This window comes from Lathyrus oleraceus, chromosome 4, assembly GCF_024323335.1.
Source record: "Lathyrus oleraceus cultivar Zhongwan6 chromosome 4, CAAS_Psat_ZW6_1.0, whole genome shotgun sequence".
NCBI lineage: Eukaryota > Viridiplantae > Streptophyta > Magnoliopsida > Fabales > Fabaceae > Lathyrus > Lathyrus oleraceus.
Window position 1 is genome coordinate 87,942,844 of NC_066582.1, and position 24,057 is coordinate 87,966,900.

Genomic DNA, 24,057 nt, shown 5'->3' on the forward strand with positions numbered 1-24,057 from the left:
TCCCAGAGCGTCTTCGTCTTCACTGAGCAGAGAGAACATATCCTCTTGTCTGTCGACAATCGGAGCATGATTACGGGCCTGGACACGGACTGCTCTGGCATTAGCGGCATCTGGAGCAATAGGTTGACCGTTGATTCGAATACCCCCCAATTCATCACCTACAGCATAGTTGTTGACGGGTACAGCAGTAGCAACATTGTTATCATTGACCGGGCCTCCCTCTGGCGGAGCATGGTTGACCGGTGGATTTGCAGCCTCTTGTCTCTGAACCATAGCTCGGAGTTCTTCTTGACCTTGCGCAACCCCTTGCATCATATTCATAAACTGGGCCATGCTAGCCTTCATCTCAGCCAACTCAGCTTGAAATTGATCCATACTTCTCTGTTGATTCAGTCTTGTTGAGTAGCGGTGCGGACGTTGATCAGCTATCCTGCCTAAAACAGGAACCAGAGTGAGAAGCCACGACCAAGAACACCTGTTATGCAAAATGATATGAGTATGATGCACATGATATGCTCATTTCTCAGGCATTCAAAGAGCCTGACCCATCCTGAAAAGATGGCGACCTGCAGCAACAAGAGAACAAACAGATACAAGGAAATGCTGACATCCTTATATATACATAAGGATAAAAGGCATACAACCAATGTCAACAGAATATCTGAATAAACAACGTACAAAGAAAAAGAATCCCATCCAACAAGCCTGGAGGTGATTCTCAACAAAAAGATCCAAGAGATGGCTTACACGCAAATGAATCCCATCCAACAAGCCTGGAGGTGATTCTCAACAAAATACAATCAAGGATACAGTCTACAGCAGACGGTCCTCCGGAATGAGGGTCTTCAAGTAATGACACTGGTCTATCAACAGCGAACATTCTGAGCAATCTGGTAAAGGAGTGATCTTCTCTTTCAACTGTCTTCTCAGCTCCAAGACTTCTCCTTCAAGATAATCCTCTGACTTCTGTCTCAACTCCATCTCTTTCTTCTTCAACTGGATGTCTTTATCTCTGAGTTGCTTCTCCAAGTCTCTGATCTTCTTCTGATAACTGGCTTCTGCTCTCTGCAGCCTCAGACATTCCCTATGCTCCGCATCTAACATAGACTCCATCTCCTCATATGACCTCTTCTTACCTCTTGCTCTGCTAGCATCCTCTCCTTGCACCTCCCTGAGTTGATGGGCCAAGTGCAGCTTATCAGCCTGAGCTTTGTACAACTCCATCTGAGTGTCTTGCTCCTTCTCCCTCAAACGGCGACTTTCCATCAAGGCTTGCTTATAGTGCTCAGCAGGCACACTATCAGCAAGAATCAAGGGTGGTTGCTCTTGCAACGGCTCCATCCTATCATAGGGTAACAACAAAGTTTCCACTCTCTTCTTGACCCAATCAGTGTAATCGGGCATAGCAACGGCAAACTTCTTCCCCAAGACGGATCCATCCTTCACTCCCACATCTCTCCAGGCTCTCCCTATCTGCTCCAACCTAACAGGGTCATCCTTCTTCTCAAAACAAAAACTCTCAGCTATCTCTGCTTCGAGCGGTTTCTCACTCATAACAAACCCTAGCTGGCGAAGAGAAAGAACTGGGTTGTAATTGATGCAACCTTTGGTCCCTATGAGTGGCACGCCCCGGAATTCACCACAACTTATGATGACATCCTTCACATCCATCCGGTACGACTGCCACCTGATGTCATAGGAAGTGAGCGACATGACCCTCTGAGTCCACTTCAGAGTGCTCTGGGTGTCCACAAATGGTCCACTGGCTGGCAGGAGAGACATGAACCATTTGAACAGAAGAGGTAAACAACACCTAATGGCTCCTCCCTTACCATACCTGCTGTGGATGGCATAGTAAGTATCTGCTAGCAGAGTAGGGATTGGATTCCCTCTGATAAAGATGCTGATGGCAGCATGGTCAATGAAGTTTGGCATACTGGGAAATAGGACAATCCCATAGATCATGGCAGCTAACTGTGCGTGAAAAACTTCCCAATTCCCCTTCTCTGCTTCATCTCTGGCAATCTTCAACAGAAACCTCAACGGCAAACCTACAACTTCCCCACAGGGTTTCCAATTCTTACCGACCTCCTCAACACTCAACCGGAGAGCTCTGGCAATCAATCTGAAGTCGACCTCCTTTGGAACATCCAAGAAGGGAGTCTGATGCTGAATAGGGATACTCAACAGGATAGAATACTCCTCGAGAGTAGGTGCTAACTGGTAATCTTGGAAAGTGAAGCATCTGAGCTCTGGATCATAGAACTGAAGAAGCGTCTGCAGAGGCACTGGATCCACTACCGTCTTCAATACTGTCAAGATATCTCCATACCGCCCAACAAAACTCTTCAGTCGATCGTCTGTCACGAGGCTACCCAACTCAACTAGCGGAGTCAACGGCTCACGGTGGAAACTGTAGGAACAGGTCTTCCGCTTCAACTCTGGGATTGTTGCCATCTCTATCAGTAGACAGACTCTGGAATGTACCTGAGAAATGATATGCATGCAGAGATTAGTTTTTTTTCTCTTTTTTCTCTTTTTTTTTTTTTGATTTTTTTTTTTAATGCGTTTCTTTTGAAAAATAAATATGCTATGATGCACGTGATGCAGACATGGCTGGCTGGTTGTGCAGATTCTGATCACTAGGTCGAAGCTTCAGTCAAAATCAGAACATAAATCCAACTTAAGGTCAACTGAACACTGTCTGAACACAAAGTCACCATCAGAACCAAGTCACCAACAGAACCGAGTCACCAACGGTACCTGTAATGAAATAACCCTTCCCCACTCACGGGTGTAGTCTAGGCCAGGGTAAAGCTTGAGAGAAACGCAGCATAAATAACCTTTCGCAGAATACTGTCATATACACACCCGAAGTATGTAACGACAGCATCCCACCAGGGTCTGAACTGCTCGTGATATCAATGTTCCGCTAAGTGGCGCCATACCACCCGCTTCCCATGAATCACTCTATTCCTAGGTATCCTAGATTGCACTCATGGTCTGGGTATTGGACCTTTTACCTCAACTGACTCTTCCCCCCCACACAGAGAGAAACAAACAACCAGCCAGGTGAACAGATGAATAAATGCAAACATTAATGCAAACATAAATGCAAACAATAGACAATGAATGCAAACAGTAAATAATGAATGCAATAAATAAACACAGCATAAAGCAACCAAAACCCTAACCTAAAGAGCGCTAGGAGAGACTCGCTCAGGGAAGATGGACCAGCATAGGTCAACTTCTCTATTTCCCCAGCAGAGTCGCCAGCTGTCGCATCGCGCGAAAAACCGGCGGGAAAACAAGAACAACAGAGCCGCCACCGTGCGTTATTTATCCCAAAAGAGGGAAAGGAAACGCTCAGAGTAAACCTGGAAAGAACATGGTCTCGCGACCAAAGAGGATGGGTTCGAGAGTCGGTTATGCGAAGGGAAGGTATTAGCACCCCTACGCATCCGTCGTACTCGACGGGATCCACGCACAATAGAAAGGAAATTGGTTGCTAAAACACTGCTCAAACTCACACACACTGGCTGAAAAGAGACAAAAGAAACTGACTGAAACTGACTCGGCAGGATATCGCATCCTGGGCCTACTTAGTCTATCAGGCATAGACATCAGAGTCGAAGTAGTTCGGAATGGGGAAACGACACATGCTCGCTAGGATATCGCATCCTATGCATACGTATCTTCTCGGACGAGAGAAGAATCAGAGCATTCGTAGCTCGGCTGACACGCGCACAAACAAACAGACAAAGGCAAACGTGGAGCCCGAATGCCAATTACTGGACTTACATCAGCATCCGAACCAAAACACACACAAGAAGGCAAACATGGAGCCTGAATGCCAATTGCTGGACTTACATCAGCATCCGGACCAAAACGCACGCACATTGGAACCCAAATGCCACTCGATGGACTTACATCAGCTTCCAAGCAGACAACAACAAAACAAGTTAGTAGGGAGTCGGGGACTCGAGCCTATAACTGTCAAGCACACACTCAAACAGACAGACAACAAATTGCTAAGGAGTCAGGCACTCGAGCCTAGCAAAGGTCAGACAACACACACAAAAAGAAAAAGGGCGCCCGGAGAGATCAGCTCAATCTCCTGCCTACATACTTCATCTGGTATGAAGATCAGGGCGATGTAGTTCCCCTACGCAGGGATAAAGGACTAGCCTAACCAGATAACAGAGGGAGACACAACTAGGGAGACTACGACTCGAGCCTAGATGTTATCATGCAAATCATCCCTAAGTTAAGGTTTCTAGCTAAATGGCACAAGGGCCAACCTATCTTAAGCATGGCTCACACAGGAAGCAAGCCACACACACTTAACTTGCACAGGAAGCAAGCCAAGCAAAACCTAACTTGCACAGGAAGCAAGTCTAAACTAATCCTAACTTGCACAGGAAGCAAGTCAAACAATCCTATCTTGCACAGGAAGCAAGTCAAACAATCCTACAAGCACAGATAGCACACGCTATACACAAACAAGCGGCTCAAACAAGGGTTAGGTTTTAGTCAAGGGGTCATATCAACCTCGACAAACAAACCTCTGGAATGGGGTGAATGTGCTCTTAACCTTGCCATTGAGGGGCTAAGGTGAAGCAGATGAAAGGTGGGTGAAGATAAGACTTCACAGCTCTTATCCCTGGCCTGGGAGAGCTCAAGACAAGAATGTGTGGGTTCAGAAAGTGGGAACCCTTCTACACATTTAGAACTGACTCAACTGTACAATGGTACAAGATCTTGGGTTCTTATCTGAAATGCATCAACACAGTGGTGTGAGCAAAGCAGATGACACACTGAATAGTGGGGGATAGATTGCATATCCCTACCTTCCACCAATTGCCTCTTCACTTAGGAGGACTTTGACTCTATGCAAGGACAAAGTTAAACATCCACAAACATTGCCTCTTAAGGAGGACTTCAGACAGTTGCCTGGCCAAGTAACAGGCCAGGTCTTCCAGACTACATGGAGACTAGAAGCATACCTCAATGCGAATTTCTTATACAAGCAAAGCAAAGCAAAAAGTTCACAAGGAACTAAGCAACTAAAGCACCTGAAACAGTCAAGCAGATGTTAGTATACAACTTCAAACAAAGTGAAAGGAAACAGAGGCCAACAGTCAACTAGAGGCACAAGGATGTGCAAGGCACAAGGCTTAAGGCATGTGAGCCAAGCCACCTACAAAACAAAGAGGTTAGACAACAATATTCAAGCAAGCTCAGTCAAAAGAATTGGTCTCAATGGCCATTTGATGGTCAACCTGAAATCACAAACTCAAAGGTGAGTAGCAGGACCACTAGGGCAAGCCTAGGGTCAAAAGTGAATGAGAAAGTCCAAACAGCAAGGGTCAAGTATCCAAAATCATGTTCAAAACACTAGGAAACACAACCAACTGGATTCACATCCATATCAATCACTATCATCATTTCATGAACCATTTAGGTCAAAACATGGCAAACAGAAGCTCATAGAAGTCAACAACAAAACTTGCATCAAAAGTAATCTAAGACATTTCCAAAAATCACCAAATAAATCATGATCAAACCTAACACATAGCATGGTATACATGTCAAATTTCATCTCATTTGGACAAGTGGAAGGCAGTCAATGAAAATCAGAAAGTCAAGGCAATTTTGAACATGCTTAAGGAAGTCAACCAAACATGCATCAACTTAGAAAAATCATAAGTCAAGAATGGTGTATGATAAATGAGTGGGATCAAAACCATGGCAAAGATGAGGATGTCTAGTTATCTCATGCAAAATTTCATGTCCATCCAATAGAGTATGAGAATTTCACAAATGAAATGGGAACATGTGTCACACAAAGTCAACATTTGTCTAGGCAGGGAAGAAAAATCTCAAACAAATGGAAAATAGTTCAATTAAATCCAAGAAAATTCACAAGTCAACTAGACATACAAGAGTAAGCTCATGCAAACAATCAAGTCATTTGGAGGTCAAGAAGCATGGCAATGAAAATCATGAAGTTGGACATCAATGGTGTGACACAAATTGTCACACCTTAATTCAAAAAATCATAACTCACAAACCACAAATGATAAATTCACAAACTCTATACCAAAATCACCATGAGTGTGTCTAGTTTGAGCACAAAAAATTTGGGAGCCATTGGATACATTCTCATCATTTCACAATTGATTTGGCAAGGTGTACAAAATTTGGTCACATGTCACAAACCCTAAGGCCATTTAAAAACCATTCATCCAAAAATTCTGGAAAAATAATGATAAAAAAGTAGAGATCATGATGAACACAACACAAAAAATCCCATTCAATTTGGATCAAAAATGAGCAAGTTATGAATTTTGGAAGATTGATGAAATAATTGAAGAAATAAATTGGAATAAAATTGAAAGAATGGCATTTTTGTAAATAACCCTGTCACTTATCAAAACGACCGTGTTTTGGTCCAGAAAATGAAATATTTTCATTGGCTCGTGGGGGGATGGTACAGTAACAGCATACAAAACACATTCAAATGCAGAAAATCTGGGCTTCTAGGGTTTGTGAACAGTGCTTCATCCCTCCCAAAATCGAATTTCCCAATTTCTCCCAAAAATGCCAATTGATTACACCATTGTAAACATTAAACAACACACAACAACATCCTAACATTGGTTGTCATTAATTTGAACTACACAACAAGAAATCGATGGAAATATTTTCAAGCACCAAACTTCATCTCATCATATCTTCATGAATACACAACTATTTTCAAAAAGGAAAGCATCATGACACTCAGCATTGAAAGACCTTTCCAAAGTATATGTCAATTTGAGAAAATGGGAGGGTCGAATCCATACCTTTTTTGAAGGGCAGTTTGAAAAACAGTTGTCGTTTGGTCCTTTTAGCCTGAAACAGATGCTCCTTAGGTCCTCTAGTGATGGATGATGATTGGTGTTTGGCTTGAAATGGCCTGCAATAGCTTTAAAAGAAACTCTGCCATAGATGAAATGTGAGGAAGAACAGCCATGGAAAAGGTTGTACAGTTGGAGAATGATGGTGAGAATAGGTTTACAATGTAGTTTGGAATGATGTCTAGGCAAGGCAAGGTTTTGTCCCTTGAGAGTTTCTGACAGAAAGTTGAAAAATGCAAAAATGGATTTTTAGAGAATGAGATGAAGTTGGCTTGTGTCTGTGTTATGAGGCTGCTTCTGGTTTCATTGCTGACAAGAAATGATGGGGGGATGTTGAAGCATCAATGCAAAGGTTAGCTCTTTGGAAGTTCTTTTACCGCTTTTTTAGAAAATGCACCAAGATAGTTTTCAGCATGAGTGAATTTTTTCCATGCCAATGTGTTTGATGGTGTTTGATGACTATCTCAAGCCAGGCCAGGTCAGGTTCATTGCGTGTTTGGATAGCTTGTGGACAGAAAATGCAAGTGAGGTTTTTGTTTGAATGAATGAGGTCTGTTGGCCTGCTATGTCATGTTGGTGTGGTCTAGTGATGCTTGGTCATGGCAAGAAAAATGAGGGAAAGGCATACTCTTTCTGTGGTGTTTGACAGGATTTTTCTTGGCAAAATGCAAGTGAGGTGGTTGGAATAAATGAGGTTTGTTGTTGGTTTCTGTCGCAAGGCAGGATGGATGCTTGTTCTGCTGTTTTGATGACAGGAAAATGAGGTCCTTTGCCTGCTGCTAGGTTGTTGTGACAGGTTTTTAGAGGAATGGCCAAGTGAAGTTCAAATGCAAGTAGCAAGGTGTGATTTGGGAGGGTGTGACTGGTTTTTCATGGCAAGGTTGGTTTGTTGTGTTTGTAAGGTTTTGAAGGTGCAGTGTAGGGTTGGACTGGCTTGTGGCAAGGTTTGGACAGGAAATGCACAAGCAAGGTGAGTGGATTTTTGATGAGTGAAGCTCCTGATTTTCTCTCTGTGTTGTAATGTTGTCCCAGGATTTTTTGATCATCCGAGGCCAAATAGCTAGGTCCAGTTTTTTAGAGAGTGTATGAAGTTGGTCTTGGTTTTGGCAAATGCAAATGGGGGAGCTTGAATGAATGAGGTTAGGTCATGCCATGTTGGTTTGTAGCTGCCATGACAGAAAATGTTGGAGGGTATGGTTTGAGCAATTGCCAAGGGTTGTTCTTGCTGCAGACAGGTTTTTTGAAAAAAAATCCCAAGTGAGGTCTGTTGGGCTTTTGGTTTTTTGCTCCTTTCTGTTATGACAGCCAATGGTAAATGCAACACAGGAGTTTTTTAGGCATGAGGTCTGCAACAGCAGGGTGCAAATGTTGAGAAAGTGTCCAAAATCTGCTGTGTTGTGTGGCCAGCAGTGGTTTCAAGACAGAAAATATCCTGCACCAAGCTGCTATGCTGTGGTAAAAGCATGGTTCATGAATTGGATTTGTTGTAAACATGTCCTTTTTTGCCAATGTTCAAGTAAACTAGTAAGGCCATATGTACTTGTTGGTTATTTGGCTGCATAATGAGGCTCACCATGACAGAAAAATTGCTGCATAATGCTGCTAGTACAAGGCATGGTTGTGGAAGCATGGGCAAGTATGGTGAATTTGTACCTTTCTTACAATTCAAGCAACCAAGCAATGGCTTCATGTACTGCATATTTTGACTTTGCAAACACATTCTAAATGACTTTTATGAGCTGTTCCAATTGGCCAAATGTTGAAAAAATGTTTAAATCAAAAAGTCAACTCTTGGTCAAACTTACATTTAAATGAAAAAGGTCAAAATATGCCATTTTGATTGGTGAAGTTTTGGCTCATGAAATTTATATTTTTGGAAAGAGGGGATCAAATGTGACTTGTAGGAAAAAACCCCACCAAAATTGGCCAAACGGTTTGGGAGATATGGCCCTTTGAAGTTCAAGATTCTCTGAAATCGATTCGATCATAACTTGCCAACCACACATGGGAATTAAGAGTTCTAGGACTTTTTGGAAATGGGAGAACAAGATCTTCAACTTTCATGTTGGGCAAAAATTCATTTGAGGCTTGTATCAAGATGTAAGTTTGAGGATCAAGACTTTCCATTTTTGGTAAGTTTCAGTTACAGGCCCAGTTTCCATTTTGGGAAATTCATGATCTGGCTTCAAATTCTTCCATGATGGTGTTTGGCATGATATATGATGATTATTTGGACATGAATGAACTCTCACAAACCAATTCCAATCATCCAATCACTGATTAAATGGACAGTTGACCATCAGTTGACTTTTAGGGTTTCTGACTGATTATGCATTGACTGATGACTTCCAAACCCTAATTCCTTGAGGACTTGACTTCAAATGATGTTCCAAGTTGTATGAACTCTTGATTATTGATCATGGTGCCCAAATTCCACAAGAATGACCACCATCCACTGCTTTGACTGACAGTTGACTTTTTTAGGGTTTTTGACTATCTGTGTATGAACTGCTGACCTCTGAGCCCTCAACCCTTGACCAAAATACTTCAAATAGACCTCCAAGCCATGTGAACTTGTTGGACAAACCCCAAGGCCTTGATTCAATGAGAAATTCCTTTGCTTGCTTGGTTGACTGATCAGGAGATTAGTTTGACCTAATTCTTGATTGCTTGCACTTGAGGCAACTGAGGGACAATGCAAATGCTATGCAATGGATCATGATATGCTATGACCTAATATAAAAAATGTATGCATAATGATAGGTGCAAATTTGAGGTGCTACACAAATGCAGGTTACTTGTCAGATCCTCATAATGGTGGATCACAAACAGGTTATTTGTTTACATGTGGGGGTACAACTATTTGGTGGAGATCGATGAAATAAACCATAGTAGTGTTAGATACCCAAAAGTGCTTATTTGAGTTATCAATTAAGGGTATTTTTCACTCTATTTCCTTGCTCTTTTGTCAAAACCACCTTTGTTCTAACATGAAATGCAATACATTGATAAACGATCTTGGTACCGTTGATTTGTGTGTTATTGTGCAGGTAGAAGGCATGAAACAATAGAAAATGAAAGACACAAGAAGTTGGAAAAGGAACCAAAGAGAATTTGCATTCATCAGCTTGCTCGCTAGGCGAGAGCTGAAGCGAAGGCCTCGCTAGGCGAGTTTCCAGCGAAAAGCTCCAGTAAAATGCCAATAAATTCGCCAGGCGAGATCCTAGCGAAGGTGGTAGCGAGTTCGTTCAGTTTTGGTGAAAAGCGCAGCCAGCACTCACTCGCTAGGCGAGGCTCTAGCGAGTCCCCAGCGAGCATTCCAGTAGCAAAACCTCTCAACCTCGCTGGGGCGAAGGTTGGAGCGTGTCCTTCGCTAGGCGAAGGTTTGTTCGCTAGGCGAACATGACAGTTCAACAGACCTTGTTTCTCTGGGCGCAAGTTCCTTTGGTGCCACAATTTGACCCTCGCTAGGCGAGCCATTCTGCTCGCCTAGCGAGCATGACAGCCCAGTACTACTCTATAAGTAGCAGGTGCCACTTTTGAGTGCCATACCTAGTTTTTACAGCATTTTTCCACTTTTGTACTTTCTTAGAGATATTTTCCAGCATTGTTCTTAGGATCTTTTATGCCCTAGATTTCATTTCTCTTCATCTTGTAACCATCTTCTACAAAAAGAAGGTGGATTCCCATCCAACATCGATTATCCGACTTGGATGTTGATCAACCTTCTTCCGAAACTTGCCGACCAAGCTACCATGAAAATGAGTAGCTAAGTCCTCCATTTGTCAAGGTTAGATGTAGGTGATTACTAGCTTTGTGTGTAAATGTAAGGATCTTCATGTGTAAACTCTTTAATGGTGAATATATGATGAAAACTTTGTTTCTATTTAAAACTCTTTGTGTTGGTTTATGATCGAGAGATGTTTACCAACTCTTGACCTAGGTTTTCATCCAATCTTGTTTGTTAGCTAGAGATAGTAATGAATGATTTTGTTCACCATAAGGTTGAACCAAAAAGTTGTCATTTTGATAGATTGTGTTCGAGAGAAACAATGGATCAAAGTGGGAAAACTCACAATGTGTGTTCGAGAGAAACATATTGGGAGGACTTTGTGAAATGATTTATCATCTAAAGGAGTTTATATGATTGTTGACCGAACAAATACATGCAAAGTGATCATCGAACCCTAACTTTGGCAATATTTCTCATTTATTCAAACCAAAACTTTTACCGCAATTTATTACCTTTTTATGCAAGATAACGTGACAACCAACCAAAACCTTATTGTTACATTGAGTTAGAATTAATACAACCATCGAACGGCGGTGATATCTTACAATCCCTGTGGATACGATAACAAAAACCCGACACGTAAATTTACAACTAACAAGTAGCAACGTTATCTAATCATGCAGAACTTTTAGCATTACATAAGGCAAGTCGAGAATGCGTTTAGTTGAGATCCTTAATTCAACACATACAAAATACTTGTGGTTTATCTTGTGAAAAATTAAATACAATGACCATATATTGAAATATGGTTACATTGACGGATATCGAACAAAACACATTTCTCCAAAGTTCTTTTTTACTCATGATCTTCAAAAGAGTGGTGATATAAGCATCCAACAAATATGTTCATGTGATTATTTTGCAAATCTTTTCACAAAGTCACTCCCAAGTAGAATTTTTAATCAACTAGTACAAAATATTGGTCTTCATTGAAGAAATGATCGTTCAGTTAAGGGGGGGAAATGAAAGGATATTATACTCTTTTCTTTCACTAGATTTTTTTCCTATTAGGTTTTTTTAGTAAGGTTTTAACGAGGCATATGTTTAATGGACATCCAAGGGGGGTGTTACGGATAAAGTTAAAAGTGGATGTCCATCTTTATTCTTCTTTTCATCTTTCTATTTCTTATTAATAAATATGATTTTCCATCTCCCTTAGGTCCTATAAATAAGATCCACATTGCAATGTAAAGGATACTTTTAAAGAAGATAATATAATATTACTTTCTCTCTTATTTACCTCTCTTTGATATCTATATTGTTTTATTTAGTTTTATAACATATTCATTTTTGTCACCATTACAAAGAATTTTTGTTTTTTTAACTAATTGAATAATTAATGTGTTTTGTTTATATTTCAAATATGTATGTTTGCTTTTGTTTTCAGAGTAGGCAAAAACAATTCTACAGTGTAGAATGATTTTTGAAAAAAATAAAATATTTGTTTATAATCATTATTAGAGAGAGTGCGTTTTAATAATTTTTGCTAAGACTATACATTATCAGAATATTATATATAATGTTATCTTCGACCATTTCAAGAAACTGTTTACCAAAATTTCACACACGTGTATGCATGTGCCACATAGATTATGATTGTTACACACAAGAAGTAATAACACATAATATAAATTTTAATATGAAACAAGTTTATCTACATGAAATGACTATTACACACATATTCAAGGCAAATGAATCGTTCAAATTTTTTTGGTGCATCACATAATAACAAATAAGTTTTTGAGAACTATATCTTCGATGAAAACCACAACACTCTTACATATATAAGAAATCTCATATATGACATAATCCATTTATCTTAGCTCTGGATCAAATCCCCAAGGTTACTATTTAGACTAATTGAATTGAATCTTCGTCCTAGATAGTTAGATATAACCCAGTGATATTTGTTTAACTCCCTTGTAAGATCAAGATAGATGTTGGTATGATATTAAACAGACAGACCAAGAAACCCATATATGTAGCCAAATCCACGATGACCGTCTCTTTTAACATTGTTGGCATTTTTAAAATATTGATACATAAACATAGGCAATTCATCTTGATTTAGGAAGTTGTGTCGTGCTAGTGGGTGATTAGGTGAATAATTAGTAAGTTGGTGCATTATTATGACTTTGTTTATGAAGCTTTTGTATAAGGATGCAAAAAGTCTACGTGCTCTAAAAAAAGATGGTAAACGTTTAGCGAAAAGATCATTTGGACTATAATAACCCTTATTTAGTGCAACTTTTTTTAACCCTATTTTTAGATGGGCATATTGAAGTTAGTTAAAGATAAGTAAACTAACAAGATTGTATCACATGTACCCTCAGTATTATAGCATGCATATTTAAGTCTAGCATGTAATCACAAACATATATATTACGAGAAACAAACAAAACTCTCTGTTGTGTTACAGGTGTAATTTAGATTCTATAATAAGGAGCATTAAAATATTATTTGGATTATAGAATCTGAATTACACCAATAACATAACAAATAGGAAAAAACAGAGTTTTATATACAACAAATGAAATAGACACGTCTAAAAAAATTTCATCATCATCATCAAACTAACTACAACCAGTTTTAGTAATTGTGAATTCATTCATCGTATATTTGGATCGGTGGTATCTGATGTCATGAAATGGAATAGAGTGGTAATTAATGAGATTTCATTGTTTCCATTGTTTGAATTTGCAAATAATAAATGAAAAACTGAATGGAACATGATGGATTTTATTCCATCCAATTTCTCTATTTTTTGTTCCATCCAATTTGAAGTGTATGTCATGGAATGATACATTTTTTATAAAATAACTAAACAATGGAGTGACATCTATATTTCATTCCGCTCCACTCCATTTCACTTCATCATGTTACATTATACTCTACTCGGTTATATTTCATCAATCCAAACATAACCTTAAAAGGATGTGTCTATCATGCAATAGTTTCTTCACAATATACAATGACACGGCCATTCATATGTTGTCCTAATTTAAAAACTTCATTTTGGACTTATCTGTACCACATCCATCCACTCGACATTCTTCATCCTCCATTAAATGTAGAACGTTTCCAATCTTTTTATTGAATATTTATTTCTTTATAATAATAATTTTCTAAAATGAAACTTGTATCTCATTAGATTGCAGTTGTATCATATTGTTAATTGACATCCAACTTACATCTTGCTCTTACGTTTTTGAAAATGTGATATCGAAAAAGTGGATAACTAAACTTAAGGAAAAACTTGGCAACAACAATCATCAAACAATTACCTTGGGAGAATTTTGTGGAGATTTTAAGATATCACTGCACATATCTAAAGCCTAAATGAGAGTTTATTCCTTCTTAGATATCATATAAGAAAATTTAATTAAGTATGTCATCCCAATAGAAGTGACACAAAAAAACTAAAACAACATGCAATATTTGTTGGTTTTATAAGTGGAACCCTTCACTAAAATTATTGGAAAATTGCTAAACAATTTAATGCAGTTCTGATGGTTTTAGAAAACATCTTTGATAATTTGGGATTCAACAAATAATTTATAGTTATACACATACTTATTTTTAACCAAGTGTTTCATTTGATATTGTTATTGTTATCTCAGATTCTCTATAGATAATTTAAATAGGTGTCGCGCATTATTAATATGCTTGAATGTAGTTCCATTGCAATTGTTTCTATTTTCTAACATCACAAACAACCTTCTGCATATTTATGACCTTCAAATAATTTTTCAACTTATGATTGTGTTCCCATTCACAACGCTAACACTTCATACCCCATAACTCAAAAATTAAGTCATCATTTGAAATGGACATTTTAACATAAGAAATGGAGTTATATTTTTTATTCCTAAATTTGATCTTGATAAAACAATAATAAATCTTAACTCATCTGCTTCACCTCTAACCCATGTCAATAATTCACCTCGTAAAGTAAATTTCATCTTGTGTGTTAACTATAGGCAAAAATAAATATTGTTTTGGACCGGTCAAAGGTCTAATAAGGGGAGACCCAATTTCTACTTCAAAGAAAGCCCAATGATTACTTAAATCAGGGGTATAAATACTTCTACACATGTAAGTTTCAAGGTAAACTCACTATTTTCATACTTTTATTTCCCCCCTTTTCAAACTCATTAAGTGACACGAGCATTGGAGTAATAGCCTTGCAGGTCCACCCCCGCATTCTACCATACTAGAGAATTGTACCGCCACATTAGGAGTCCAATATTGCAATCCAAACATAATTTTGGTTTCGATCTAGAATAGTGGTGCCATATGTGGAAATCAACTATTGATCCCCACAAAATTCTATTATTAGATCTTGTTTGATCCAAATAATAATCAACAAAGCAGTGTCCTCTGATGGAGAAGATGAATCTTGATTTCGACGTAGCACATTCCTCCAAATATCATGATTCGGCACCATTATTTATTTTTATGGACGATGAGATCAGGGAAGCGTCACCATGGTAACAAGATCTTCTTATGCTAGACTTTTCCGGCTACGCAATGCAAATCAAATAACGGGAAGATGGCCGACCGAATTTAGTATTTGGAGATAATGAGAAAGTAGATGGAGTACCTAATGTTACATTATCGTTAGTTATGACTACCACCATAGCATCCTCCTTTCATATCAGGCCTCCTAATCTATGACGGAAACACGTGTAACTTGATGTACCTAGAGATACTGTAGAGATTAGGTTTGCGTATGCCGAATTTGAAACCATGCAAATATAGGAGTCTTTTGGAATTCAATGATTCCACTACTCAACTTTGTGTAAGAGTAGAAATAACAATTTTCCTCAAAGAAGGAGAAGACAAGAGAAGTAAAAATGTACACTTCTTGGTGGCCCCTTGGAAAAGCATTTTCAATGTCATCATATATAGGTTTTTCTTAGTAGCATTGAATGTAATGGCCTCCCCAGTCCACCTTAAGATGAACTATCACAATAGTGACATAAAACTAATCATCGTCTCTGTTGACTTGCACGGAGCATGCCGTATCCATGAGGAAATACTCAAAAGACTCATTACTACTTCTATAACTGCACAAAAGGCTCGGGGAGGAAGTCTACATGGCAGGTTTTGATGTTCGCGAAGACAATATCAATTTGAATTATAGGTCCCTTTTGCTCGTTGGCATCATGGCGAATATGTTAAGGCCAATATCGGATGAGGAATTTTAAGTTATCCATTTAGACGAAAAACCTTATGGACAGTGAAGATAGCTTTTGGCTTCCCAGCCGAGGTAAGGGAAGGACTAGTCGGATTCCTAAGGGCGAACACATACCTTTTCGTCGTTTTACCCCACAAGATGCCCGACATCGTTCCAAGTGTAACTTTCCACAAAATGAACACCAATTCTGAATCCTGACATGTCTCCCAATGAAGAAGGCGCCACTCTCCCGAGAAAGTTGAAGTGACACTTAAGATCGAGCAAGGACTGTTAGACACCAACTTCTTCCCCGAAGTAAGATACTTCGAATTGCTCTCTAATGTCATATTAGTAAAAAAAACTTCTAAAAAGTGGATGGTGTGCGTTGACTACACATATCTCAATTGGGCATGCCCTAAAGATTCCTACCCACTACCGAACATAAACATGTTGGTAGACAATTTGACCGAATATAAACTTATGTCATTCATTGATGTATATTCCAACTACAACTAAATAACCATCTACGAATCAGGTAGAGGAAAGACGACCTTCATGATTGAGCGAGCAAACTACCAATACAATGTGATGCCCTTAAGGATAAAAATCTCAGGAGCAATATACAAAAAAAATGATGAACAAGGTATTACAAGAAGAGATAGGGTAGACATTATAAGTGTGTATGGACAACATGATTATGAGTCTAATGAAGAGGATATTCAAGACCGTAATCTTGATCGGGTCTTCTGAAGAGTCTGGCAATATAGCACGAGGATCAATCCAAAAAGTGCACCTTCGGGGTTAGAGCAAGCAAATTTCTAGGGTTATATTTGACATAAAGGGGGATAGAAACCAAACATGATAAGTGTGAGAAAATCATCATGATGATTGTACCGACTACCAAGAAAGAAGTGATGAAGCTTTACGGGATGCTAACAACCTTGGACCGGTTCATCCTAAAGTCATCCAAATACGCCCTACCATATTAAAAGTTGTTGAAAAAGGAGGCACAATTCAAGTGGACCTCAAAGTGTGAGTGTCATATCCCAATTTTGTCCCCCATTCAATAAACCAATTCATTCATCAATACATTTGTATCATATACACATCATATCATGCATTTAATCTCGCATAATACTTAAAATACAAGTTAGAATAAATTTTCGGATCTACAGACAAACCGGACGAACTAATTTGCAAATGTACATGAAATAAGCGGGCGAAAAAATTCGAAATCGAGCTTGCGGACGTTAATTTTATTAATCTACAGTTCACGTAGTTTAACTTGGCACACCCGTTTTATTTTCAACTAAACTTTTTGTCGCATTTTTTATCAGCCTGAACCTCTAAACCGGTCTGTTTTTATTTCAAAAATTGATCAAAATCTATATGTTTCCGCAAAGTTTATTTCTCACTGATCATTTTAGTCCATTTATTTTAAATTTTCGAGCATTTTTATGCGCATAATTTCTTCATTTTGAATTCTTTTATTTTTATTTCTTTGTCAAAATATTCATATAAAATAAATAGAATTAACTTTTTATTTATTTCAACTTTATTTTGATTATCTAAAATGGTTTAAATTTTATTTATTTTACTTGTTTTTAACACATTTCACACCAAAATATCAGAGATTGTTATTTTAGACTTTTAATGGGAGTTTGTAAACCTAAAAGCCTCTCTATATATACTTAAGTGATGAGTGAATGAAAGGGGGGAAGAACCAATCATAAACCATAAACGGCGTATAAGAAGATTGCGTTTTTTCAAAAAAAAAGCAAAAAAATTGAAAGAGAGGTGGACGGCATAAAAGAAAAGAAACACAAATTCATTTTTTTCATTTTTTTGTTTTCATCACCGGATCTTCTTCTTCTCACCTTCTCCAAAAACGCCGTACTGATACCAATACTTCCTCCGGCTTAAACCCAACTTATCTCCCTTGTTACTCCTCAAAGAAGAACAACAAACCTCATTCATTTTCAATTTTTCTGGCCAAGCAATGAGTTGCAATAACCAATAGTCGTAGCTCTAATTCGAAGCAGCGATGACGCATCACACGTCTTGTTCTTATTGAGCACTCTTTGTCCATCAAACAATTTCTTAAATACTTCGAATGAAAAAGGACCGTTGGAGTTTAGCATTCTGATGGAACCCTCGAACGATTAGTCCCGAGGCTCGCGTCTCATTCTCATAAACGTTCATCATTCACTTATAAAACATTCAACAAATCAAACTCTTTTCTTGCCGTCGTGCGATGACCTTCAAAAACCTTTTCACAAACGAAATATATTTCGACTCGAGACGATGTAAAACATTGTTTCGTCCATATATGTGTGAGTAAGCTAACAATGTTTCCCACGAATGATGATTTATAAATCCATTTTTTCGTGATGGAAACGTTTCCTTCTCTAGTTGTTTCAGGTAACAAGCAATGTTGTTTCGTCAATTGAGACAAAATAGCTTTCGCTAAAATAGACCAACACAAAAATATTTTCTACCCTTACCTACGTAGCCTTGAGTTCTCCATCGCACCTGGAGATATGTAGGAGCGAGACCCTCAATCTCATCAAGGACATTAATAAAAAAAACTTTTTTGCGCCCCTTTCTTTTTCTATTTTCCCTTTATGATAACTCGAAGAAAATAATTTACATAAGCTAACACTCAATCGCAAGTTTAACTGAAAGGTTCCCATTGACTACAATGGATGAAAAGGGTGCTAAATACCTTCCCATTGCATAATCGACTCCCGAACCCAAATATGGTTGCGACAACCATGTTCTTTTCAAAGGTTTTATCGATATTTTCCTATTCCTTCACTGAAATAAATAAATTTCGATGGCGACTCTATTCGAACATATTTTTCGCGAGCGTGCAATGCGCTTCGTGAAGGATCGTGTTTTTCGAGGTACGATAGCGAGCATGTTTTCTCATCTTTAAAGACCACTTTTTCAACTCCACTGGTCCTCATGCGGTCAGATGTCGAGGATGTCTTGTATCTATATCTTGGCATTTAAGAATAGGCTGCCAACATCGTCCTGATCAGGGAGCCATATTCCCATCAAAGTCTGATGTATTTAATTTCCAAAGCTTTGGTCGGGCTTGAGACAAGCTGCCAGAAGATCGAGAATATGACTCTAGCACTGATGACTGTGTCTAGAAAAGTACGAAGGTATTTTCTAGCATATTCCATAATTGTTAGAACTTACCTGCCCATGAAACGGGTACTTTACCATCTAGATCTTACGGGGAAACTGGATAAATAACCAATCTAATGCCTGAGTTTGACATCTCGTTCGAGCCAAGGAAAGCTTTGAAAGCATAATCGTTTGCATATTTCATAGTCGAAATAACTCCCAATTCACTAGAGCCAGCCCACATGTGGACTCTGCCTACAGATGGTTCGTCCAACAACCAAGGGTGTAAAGCTGACATGATACTCGAAAATGATGGTGGTGTGATGGTCGAAGTCTCTCTACGCTTCGAATTCCTATCCATTATTAATTAGGTCGAGTATGAAACAATTATCATAAGGCTTACCCTAGCGATAGAGATGGGGGTTGAGAACGTTAAACTATTGACAAATTCCTAACTTGTAGTCTCCCAGGTAAGAGGAGAAGACCAAATCAAAGAGTCGTTGTTACAGCGGTACATGGCGTTGGCCATAGAAAAACTAGAAAAATTCAAGACATTCGAGGTCGTGCACGTCCCTATAGAGCAGAACACTCAGGACGATATCCTCTCTAAGCTCGCAAGTATAAAGGGTTCCTAGATTAACCACTCTTTCATTGAAGAGACTCTTAAAAATCTGATTATTGAAGCCTCTGATGTAACCACAATGGTCGTAGGCAGCGTTGTTCAAACATCATGGATATTACCCATCAAGGCATACATAAAGCAAACGTGTACTTCTTCCCAATCTCATAGAAGATACCCTTGTAAAAATAAGAGTTAAGTCATCCTCGTTGATCGAAGGAACTTTGTATAAGAGAGGTTTGACGACTTCCCTGCTCAAATTCCTCGAGGTAGAAGAAACGCCTTTCGTCCTCGCTGTGGTTCACGAAGGAATAACCAATCAACTTTTGGGCACCCGGGCACTTTCTTAGAAAGTCCTTAGGGTCAAATATTTCTTTCTATCCATGATCTAAGATGCCAAAGAATATGTGAAGAAATGTGATTAGTATCGGAGACATGGAGATATGAATATTTCTGTCGGAGTTACACGCACTAGCGTTACCATGGTCGTTCTCTTTATGGGGAATAAAAATATTTGGTCTTTTCACCATAGCACATAGATAACTCAAATATTTAAGCGTAGCAGTCAACTAATTTACTAATTGTATAGAAGTAAAAGCTCTAACAAAGTTCACGACTGCCAATGTCTTAAAGTTTTTAAAAAGAAATATTCTTGGTAGGTTTGGAATCCCTCAAGACATCGTGACAGGAAAAGGGACCCAATTTATAGACAAAAATCTTGCTGGTTGAATTGAAGATAAAGTGACACTTCAGATTAGTAGGACACCATCGAACAAATAGGCAGACAAAAGTTGCGAATTCAGTTTTGCTGAGAGGGTTGAATATAAGGTTTTATAGTGCCAAGGGGATTTTGGAGGATGAATTCTCGCACATCCTATGATTGTACCCAATGACTCCCCATTTGGCAATCGATGAAACCCCTTTCTATTGTACATATGTGGCTGAAGTTGTTATCCAGTAGAAGTCAAAGAATTAAGTTGGACGACATCACATCCCTTTTCTGAGGAAGATAACTCTAGAGCAATGATGGGAGAAATCGACCTCCTCGGAGAAAAAAGGGAATCTATCACCTTCGCAAGTTCTGTCATCAAACAAGCTACCAATGTTCAATATAACAAGCATGTCTGGTCTAGAGAATTTCAAACTTAAGATCTCGTGTTGAGAAAGAACTACATAAGGAGAAAATAATGCTAGAGAGACCAAAATCTCACGACCAATTTAGAAGGAATTTATAGTATCTAAGCCGGTACAAAGATAAGAGTACACACCTTGGAGAGTCTAATGGGAGTTCCAATTCTAAAGACTTGGAATGCCACCAAGCTCAAGCGATATATAACTAAATTCTTTATGTATAAGCACTAAGGATGAACGACTTGATTACCACTTATGTAATGATTTTGAAAAAATATATATATATATATATATATATATATATATATATATATATATATATATATATATATATATATATATATATATATATATATTTATTTATTTTTTTTATTATTTTTTTTAATTTTTTTTTTTACTGAAACACACTCATGCACCATCCACCCTGTATTCTTTGTTATATATAGGTGGTTATGATTTTATAAATCTAGAGAGAAATTAAATAAACAATATGAGAAATTACATTCTATCAATACACTAGAAATAGAGAAGATACAATGCAAAATCAAATATTCAAGATACTTAAGTCAAGCAATTGTCTATTTTATTATCTATTTTAAATTATTACAGTGATAATTATTGTGTTCTATAAGACTTCATTTACTGTTTTTAATGTAGCACTTTGTGAACTGTGAAAAACAAGATGTTAGTGATTTTGAAGTTGATGTTATTTTGTTACCATGAAGGTAAGGTTTGACAGGAAGTGCAACTGAAATCAACCGGTCAGATACAATTGAACGTGTGATGAGAGACTGATAAACCTTGAGAGTATATCAATGACGAATTCTTATATAGCTTGAGAGTAGCCTTCTAATATTGGGAGCTGTCATGGAACACACTTTTTACTCTTGAACTGTGTATTGAAAAACATTCGACATGTATTAACACCAGATACAGGTTAGACACCGATGCTTCTCTATTTTTGAAGTATTTAGGCTTCATAGCCTTTTCATAATTACATCTTCTTTCTGAGTCTATATTTGAGGGGGACAATTAATGGGATGCGACTTAGCCAGGACACACAGATTTCATCGGAATAAACAAGGAAAGTCTAGTGAAATTGGCTAATGTTACTCATATATAATAAATTTAGTATACACACCTTTCATATGATGACCTCTTGTATTCAAAAGATATAAAGGTCCTTCATTTTGGGTGATGATGATGATTGGAAAAGATTCATGCTGTCAACTAAGATATGGTGAAAAAGCCCAATAATTTGGGAGTGAGAGCTTTAAAACAACGATTGTTGTATGTCTTATGAAATTGGAGTGAGAGGTTTTGGTAAGGAAATGTGTTATGGTGTAACGTGATGCAGGGTAAGTATGGCATGGCAGATTAAACATGTTGTTAGATGTGGTTCATGCCAAGATTTCAGATTCTTCTTTGTGGAAGCACTAGGTTAACTAACATGTTGGCCAGAATTTACCTGTTTTCAGTATTGGTCACTAGGTGACAGTTTTTTTATTAATACTTGGATTAGTTGTTGGATTGGTAATGATAATGATATTGTTTAAAGAACTTCTTGATGGATAATATCCTATTAGACTTTGGCATAACTAATTCTACAAAACCGACTTGTAAGGTGAGGGTTGTCATTCTATATAAACTCTTTCAATGCTCTATCTCCAATCAATATGGGACTTGAGATTTTTCCAATAATTTCTAATATTAGATATCATGCAAAAGTAGCTGATTTAGTTGATGGGGATTGTGGTTGGAATGAGGAATTTCTCTAGTTGCTTCATGGAGATATATGTCTCAAACTGGTAATTGTTATGCTGGTGACTATTACGCATATAAAACTTTGATTGTTTATGGCCTATCAAAGGAAGATTAGGATGCATTTGAGGGGATTCAAATTTCAACGTTGTAGTGTGAAGGAGGGAATTATTTTTCACTTCAAATTTGCATCGGTGGATTCTTATTAATTTGAATAATGGTGTTAAATGAACTGATTTCGATGACATGGCTAATCATGTGCTTTTGTCTTCGAGGAATAAGAAAACTCATGACCAACGCACTGTAAGACCACCACACCTTATTCTTGGATATACATCCGTAGATTGCTAAGGAGTATGTTATATTTATGCGGAGGGTGGGACTAGATGCACCATCCTCCTAGGGTGCAAGTCTCAGTTGGATGGACTTCATTTGAGATGGGGTAGGTTAAATTAAACATTGATAGAACTAGTAGAGGTGATGTTGCGGCTAGCTGTGGTTAGTTGATTTCTGGCTCTGATGGAGAACGGTTGGGTGAATATGCTAAATGAGTTTACTATTGCAATGCCTACATTGCAAAGTTGCAGGCGGGGTTGAAAATTTCCAGAGATAGAGGTTTCACTATAATAGAGTTGGAAGTAGACTTCAATCCAAAATTGTAGATTTTAAAGAACAAGTAGTGTGAATGTCATAGAGTAGAGGCTACTTCAAAGGATTAAACAATGACGAAGAAGACATGGTTACTCAAAGTTCTTATATTCTAAAACTATTGAAGAAACTCAGTTTTTTAATTATCAGCAAAATTTGAGGCACATACACATAAGCATCAAGGCTTCATTCACATGAGCCCGATTTACAAATTGAAGCATGGTTCTTACAATTGAGTCATAGTCTAAAATTATCAACTACAATTTAGTCATAGCCTTTTCCCAAACAATTCAGACAACGTTGTACCCTGCAACAAAAATCATTATCAACTACAATTTCCTTGCAATTCAGCTTCAAGACAAGACCATCCCAATAACAGTCAAATAAAAGCAAATCTATAGAATCGAAAAAAACCTAAACTAACCTGTTTCCATCGCAAGTCGGACAAACGCAGGGGTTAATTGCAATAGGATCATACATAGGAGACCAAGCAATGGTTGAATTCCCATTACACAATTTGCATATATAAAACCCCTTCCCTCTACAAGCCATACACGGCAACGCTATCTTTTTCTACAAACACAAACACATCTCGTCACACCAATTTCCAAATAACATGATAATAAAACAGAGCATTTTTAGTACTACAAATTGTAATCCTTACCCGTTTATTCTCAGCCACAACCTGAAGTGCTTTGAGTGTAAGTGTAGAAGCCACGTTCAGTGTTGCAATTCCACCTAATACAACTGCAGCACCCGTAATCCATGTTCGATATGGCTTCGGAATTGGATTCATGTCCAAATATATCTACCTTTTCTCTAACAGGCAATTTCACAAACACTTGAACCGCAACTCAAACCCAAAACTACGTGTCGTTCATTTACGTTT

General features: G+C 38.1%; 1 protein-coding gene across 1 annotated transcript; it reads right to left on the reverse strand.

Annotated features, from left to right (window-relative positions):
* Positions 1–23,289: 23,289 nt before the first annotated feature.
* LOC127073594 (uncharacterized) lies at positions 23,290–24,041 on the reverse strand. The gene is made up of 3 exons (XM_051014769.1): positions 23,833–24,041; positions 23,593–23,741; positions 23,290–23,475 (listed from the first exon to the last, which is right to left on the reverse strand). Exons 1-3 carry the CDS (start codon positions 23,962–23,964, stop codon positions 23,433–23,435), a joined length of 324 nt encoding a protein of 107 aa, XP_050870726.1. The 5' UTR covers positions 23,965–24,041; the 3' UTR covers positions 23,290–23,432.
* Positions 24,042–24,057: the final 16 nt, after the last annotated feature.